At 32.5% G+C, this 6,482-nt stretch overlaps 1 protein-coding gene across 1 annotated transcript; it reads right to left on the reverse strand.

Annotated features, from left to right (window-relative positions):
* Nucleotides 1-1,931: 1,931 nt before the first annotated feature.
* LOC125828921 (uncharacterized) lies at nucleotides 1,932-5,749 on the reverse strand. The gene is made up of 4 exons (XM_049508227.1): nucleotides 5,451-5,749; nucleotides 2,381-2,505; nucleotides 2,065-2,282; nucleotides 1,932-2,015 (listed from the first exon to the last, which is right to left on the reverse strand). The coding sequence occupies exons 1-4, from the start codon at nucleotides 5,747-5,749 to the stop codon at nucleotides 1,932-1,934; spliced, it is 726 nt and encodes a 241-aa protein (XP_049364184.1).
* Nucleotides 5,750-6,482: the final 733 nt, after the last annotated feature.

Here is a 6,482-nt window from a genome sequence, read left to right on the forward strand (position 1 = left end):
ATTGTGGAACCATGTTGACCAGAATCCAACTCTGAAAGGCAAGAATATAGTAAGCGATTGTTAGAATTGATTTAGAAGTTATACCGCGAAGGAAAATTTGGGTAAAGTATGGAGGAACTTACCAAACATATCATGTTAACTCGTCATCCCAGTAGTGATAAACAATATGCAGCTCTATAAATTCTCCTGTATTGAACAGAGAGCACATAATCTAAAAGTAAGTTGACAAAAATGGAAGAATCATTACAATAGAAGATATACTACTTCAGGTACATTGAATTTTTGAAAAGCTTTACTATCTCAAATAAATATTTTTTTTTATTTGTTTGTACAATGAAATCACACAGGAGAGCAAACAATATGAAGGTAAATTGAGGAATCATTCCACAAGAAGATTTATTTCTTCAGGTAAATCAAAATTTTGATTTGTTTATATAAATGAATTCATTAGAATATAATAATTTATTATTAAGAGAACAGAGAGATTATGGTGAAAGATCATTGATTTTTCGTCAAGTAAGTAGTCTGTTCTAATTGTGAAGGTCACAGTTCAAAGTGGCTGTAAAATGAATAGTAGGAAAGAGCACAACTCTGTACGTACGACTAGATAGCAAGCACGAAAGGAATAACTTGAACAACGTGGGGATTGATATAGGGGTACATAAGAGAAGAAAAAATAGATCTGATTTTGTTGACAAAGGCATCGTATGAAAACAACCAAATAGATTAATAATAGAAGTTGTCTAAGTTTGGATAAAACCATACAAGTATGAATATCATCACTATGGACAACATGCGCTACTTATTAAACTAAACTTGAAATGGTAAAAGGACGAAACAACTTAACTAAGCTGAAAGGCGGGTTGTTATTATACTAAACTAAAAATTAAGGGTTGTTATTATACTAAACTAAAAATTATAAAAGGACAAAACAACTAAAGTTAGCTCAAACAACAGAAAAGAATCAGAAGCAACACTAATCCCTCTACTCTTCCACTTATTTGTGTGTTGAACACTTATTCCTCGTCATTTGTGACCAACACTAATCCCTTTACTTTTTGACCTTATTTGTGTCTGCAACGCTTAATTCCTCACCATCTATGATTAGGTTTCTTCGTTTCCTACTCTTAGCACCATTTGTGACATGTAGTTCATCCTCATGATCTTCCAAGTCAGTCAGTAACACATCAACAGATACCTGATTGTTCTACAAAAAGTAAATTTATCAACATATTTATTAACCATGTTAATTTTTAAATTGATTTGAAGTTGCATATTAAAACATTAAATGTAATTACCATCTCTTTGGTCAATCCGTTGGTTCCCTGATCCTTTGGGGTGGTTTCATTGTTGGATAAGTTCTTCCCCTGGAAAAAGAACAATAGGCAAAATATATTACTAAGTAAGGTTAATTGTAAATTAAAAACTCATAGTCTATATTGCAATACCTTTTCTTCTTTCCTTAGTTTGTATTGTACTTCCAAATTATCATCTGTAATCCAAAGCTTTGATATTGTAAAATTCTCAAGCCCTTCTTTCATATTATAATGATTTAATCTTAGTTTAAAAAAAAATTCTTTCCCGCAGAGGCTTTGGACTTGGACAGGCACATCATTGTTAGCCATGGTAAGCTTGTTGAACAACTTGTGAGCCGATGTATCAATGAATTTCTCAGCCACATCATTAAATATGATAAAAGTAGTGTCTCCAGTCCTATCTGTCACTTTTAGGTGTATCTTGTACCTATGTTTAGATAATAAGTTAGATTGATTCACAACATATAAAATCCTAGTTCATAGTCCTTCACAAATCCTTACCTGACCAAAGGAAACTTGCAATCTTTATTGCAATTGTTGCATCGATAGATACTATTTGTTGGTTCAATCTTCTTCGAACACACATTGCATGAAATGTAGTACCAACCAAAATAGTTATCTATTTCCTTTATCTTGCTCTTCACGGTAACAATGTATTCCTACAGTTTTAAATAAATACCATGAAATAGCGTAACGATCCTGTTTAAATGGGAAACCAAAAATTCGAGAAGCATAATAAGAAAAGAACCTGTAGTTCAGAGCTCCATTCAGCCTCCAACAACTCCTTAATGTCCATACGGTTCATAAACATCTCTTCCTCAATAGGAAGACTGTTAACATTAGAGCTTTCGATAACTTGAAGTTCTGTGGACATGGTGGAAAATTTTGGAGCCAAAGATCTTATGTAATCTATATCAAGATTTACATAGATTTTGCTTGCATAGGTGGTGGAGAAGCTAACCTCACCTATTATCAATGTATGGGTTAAAAATAAAAGTATGGCATTTATTCGAAACATTAGCAGTTAAATTCCTAGTATCTACAACTAAATCGGAAATAATTACCATAAAATTCTTTCACCGTTGTAGAAGTCACTATCACTATATATGGGCCAGCATCATTGTTATACAAATAAGGAGAAAACTTCTCCCCAAGTTCTTCCCATAAGGTAATTTTTGCTTTAGCTGAACTATGCAGACAAAACATAAATCGGTAATCAAATAATTCTATTGTTAGGAGATAACAAAGTAAAGCAACTTAAAATGAGATGAGTGACTTACTAATTTGTAAGAATGTGGATATCCCTCTTCTTCTATTTTGAACCAACACTCTCGATATCACCAATTCCATATAAACAACCAACCACATCTACGAATATTGAAGAAGAAGATTCGGATGTAAGTGTTGTATTCCAATAGTTTAGGCAATTATTTTCCATTTACACATAAATAAACTACCAACCAACCACATCTATGATTATTGAAGATGAAGAATCGTATGTAAGACTCGTATTCAAAGAGTTTAGGGTATTATTAAACATTTACACATCACTCTGAGGTTAGAGTATCAATCTATAATGTGATAGGTACCGGTTAAATTTAAATAGCTAGTTTAGCCATATTCCGTTTTATATTGATAGTGTTTCTCTGGAATATAATGTTTTTGAATGATGAAGTTCATCCTTTTTCAAAATTATCAATTTTATTAAGTATGTGATAGGAAATTACTGATATATCAAGAATAGATAATATACATTAGAAGGGAGTTGTCATATAGGACAGAAAGAGCAAACCTATATCAAGGTTGTGAATGTCATCAAACAGAATATCATGAGTTTATCTTAGTAATAAATTTTGCATCTACGTATAACTAAAAATGTAATTGGTAAGAATTTAAATATAAATATAGACCTGATAAGACAGTGTTGTTGTTCACCCTTGAGTCAATCACATCTGGATTAATAAATTCAAAACTGTTTATTGGAATTTCAACAATATTTTTAGACAAATTCTTGATTGCAGTTGAGGCAAAGAAAATGATTTTCAATGAGTTTTGAACAAGTCTATATCCCCCATGCTTTCAACAACTTTGAAGTTCTTGATGATAAAAATACAGAACCTTCACTCAACATGTCTTTGAACCTGTTAACCTGAGTTTTCCTAATTATACCATGCATCAAATTACCTTGACAGAAGAATAAATTAGTAAGTAATTTGAGAATTCAAACTTCCAAAAGTAATATGTAATTGGGAGAATGAATCAATGGAATACGTACCTTTTCATCAATAAATATCATATCCATACTGATCAACTCACCATTTTTCTTGGGATTAATGGCATCCCACATTCTACAAAGTCTTACTCTTATTGTAAAATCATCTCGACCAGTAACCAAGTTTGAAAGAAAAGAAGTCGTCATTGTAAAAACTCAATTAGAAGGAATAGAGACAATGTAAATTTGAATATGGGAATGATTCACTAACCATCTATATATACTACAAGAATAAGGGTTATGAAAGGGGAGAATAAATCAACAGAGTAATTAGCAGAGCAATTATCACAAGATTAATACACAATTAAAGATATTACAGTTACAAATAAGGAAGATAAAACAATGGATTTTATGGAAACGTGCCTCATAAGTTCTTGGGAGGAAGAAGCTCGACAGTAGATATAAAAAGAATGATTCTTGGGAGGGAGAAGCTCAACAGTAATTGAGAACGTGATGTTAAAAAAATGACTGACCTGGGTCATTATAGTCCTGTATATTCAATTGGATCATTAAATTTGTGTACATGGGTTGGGCTTTATTGTAATTTAATATTATTTGTATTTAATAGGTAACATGTGGGCTGGAGTTAATCAATTATATTGTGGGGTAATTTTTATGTGATTTAATTATTTACCTATTAAATGGTGGAAAAATTAGGAATCAATCTAGCTTCAGAACCATTCCATAGTAACATAAGTCATATGAGGTTAGAAAGTAGTACACATTAATGAGTTTATTGATTCCGTTGTTGATACTTTTTTCAACATGTCAACTCTGCAGGTCTTACAACTGTGAGTCCAATGTAGATAAATGTTGTAAACCAAATAAGTATAATATAAATGGTAATGAAATAATATTAATTGGTTCTTATCTGAAATTCCTTTAGTTATATAGTATTTGTGTGAGTTCCTGGTACTTCATCTACATCATCAGTCTTCAAGTGTATACCTATTTGTCCCAAAACAGAGCACTGTTAGCTGAACAATTATGAATTTATACAGTAAAATAATATTATGGAATGAAATAAAGAAATACTTTGTTTCTATTTCAGCTTGAGGGCATATATTTTGAAATACTTCTGTGTAAACAATATTTTTAATGAACACAGGATCTTCTATGTCGTCTTCAACATTTAGTATAGTTAATCCTTGTCTTGTTGTTACTCGGGATAGTGCTACATATAATTGGCCATGAGTGAATACTTGTTTAAGAAGATACAATCCAACATGGTTGAGAGACCATCCTTGACTTTTATTAATTGTCATAGCAAAGCATGGTGCTATAGGAAGTTGTCGTCTGTTAAACTTGAATGGCCACTTTGAATCATTAGGAGACATAATAATTCTTGGTATTGTTGCTTTCGAGCCAATGTTCTTTTCGGAGATGATATTTGCGCTAATAGACCAGTTACCAAGATGTGTGACAATCAATCTTGTTCCATTGTGTAGTCCTTCACTTTGATTTAGATTCCTGAGAAGCATAACTGGAGTGCCTACTTTTAAGTGTACGTCATGATTAGGAATTCTCGGAAATCTTAAGTTGTTTAAAATTTCTGTTGGGTACAACAGATCTTCATCATTAGTGTTGACACTTGCTATTCACACATTGTCTGAGCTAAAATATGTTCTTCCTTCACCTGATATCATTTGCATAATTGTATCATTCAATTCATGGACCATTTCATTTTTAGGAGTAAGTATTGCTCTTTCTTGCAAATATGTTGGGTCATTGTACTTCTGCAAGAGGGATGGGTAAACTGCCTCGACGATTGACCCGGTTGGATCATTGGATGGCATTATACATATATAATAAGGTCATTGTCAACATCACTATAAAAGGATCCATCCCCAATTTGTAACAACCATTTGTCGAAAGTAGTAATTTCAACGGCCTCAGAATCAGATACTCTTCCACAACAAAGTTGCATATTTTGTTTCAGCTCATAAATTGTAAAGAATGGCCACAAATATGAGGAGTTGAGTGATGCATCTAGAATATCAACTCGTGTTCCTTTTGGAATCACTGGTAGTATTTGACGAAAATCACTACCAAATATGATTGTAAGGCCTCCAAATGGTTTATCTGAGCTGTTTTCATATTTTACTCGGAGGATATCTCGCAAGGTCCTGTCTAAGGCTTCAAAACAAAATTTATTTGCCATTGGTGCTTCATCCCAAATGATTAAAGATGTTTTCAGAAGTAGTTCGGCTAACTGACTTTCTTGTCTTATTTCACAAGTTGATTCTGCACTGATGTCCAAAGGAATATGAAATCGTGAATGTGCTGTCCTACCATTTGGTAATAACAAAGTCACTATTCTGGAAGTAGCAACTAGAAGAACTATTTTTTATTCTGATCTCAACTTGGAAATTATTGTATTCTATAAAAATGTATTTCCGGTACCACCATGTCCATTTATAAAAAATAAGCGGCCTTCTTCATTTACAATTGATGTTATTATTGCTTCATAAGCTATATTTTGGCAATCATTTAAGAGAGCGAATGATTTATCATGTACATCCTTTAAGCAACCTTTGTCATATTCTAGTTCCTCATTGATTAGACGATTCCCTGTGTCATTCATCAAAGTAGAATCTGGAAGTGGCATTCCATGCATGTCTTTCAAACTTTTTCCCATCTTCATAAGTATGGTTTCTATCTCAAATAACGTATATGATTCAAGTTGTTTTTCAGTTAACTGTAAATCTTCCAATTGAAATCTCTTTCGTTGTAATGATGTTATATCTTCTGATAAAATTTCATAGTTGCTCCTCCAAAGTTTGGATGAATCAGACACTTGATAGTGAATTAGTATCGTCACAAACAGATTTCTCAGCTCATTTCCTGATGCCCAACATGCAGCTTCAGCCAAGCAGTCATTCCATTCTTTATCA

Source organism: Solanum verrucosum, unplaced genomic scaffold (genome assembly GCF_900185275.1).
Source record: "Solanum verrucosum unplaced genomic scaffold, falcon-dt-bn FXZP01000067.1, whole genome shotgun sequence".
Taxonomy (NCBI): domain Eukaryota; kingdom Viridiplantae; phylum Streptophyta; class Magnoliopsida; order Solanales; family Solanaceae; genus Solanum; species Solanum verrucosum.

Excerpts from the sequence above, each read along its gene's own strand:
- LOC125828921 (XM_049508227.1), bottom strand. The coding sequence starts at position 5,749 with ATGGCAAATAAATTTTGTTTTGAAGCCTTAGACAGGACCTTGCGAGAT. Across the intron at positions 2,506-5,450 it reads ATTACTACTTTCGACAAATG|TTCAGCTAAAGCAAAAATTA; the intron begins GTTGTTACAAAT and ends TTGTCTGCATAG. Across the intron at positions 2,283-2,380 it reads AACGGTGAAAGAATTTTATG|GTGAGGTTAGCTTCTCCACC; the intron begins GTAATTATTTCC and ends CATTGATAATAG.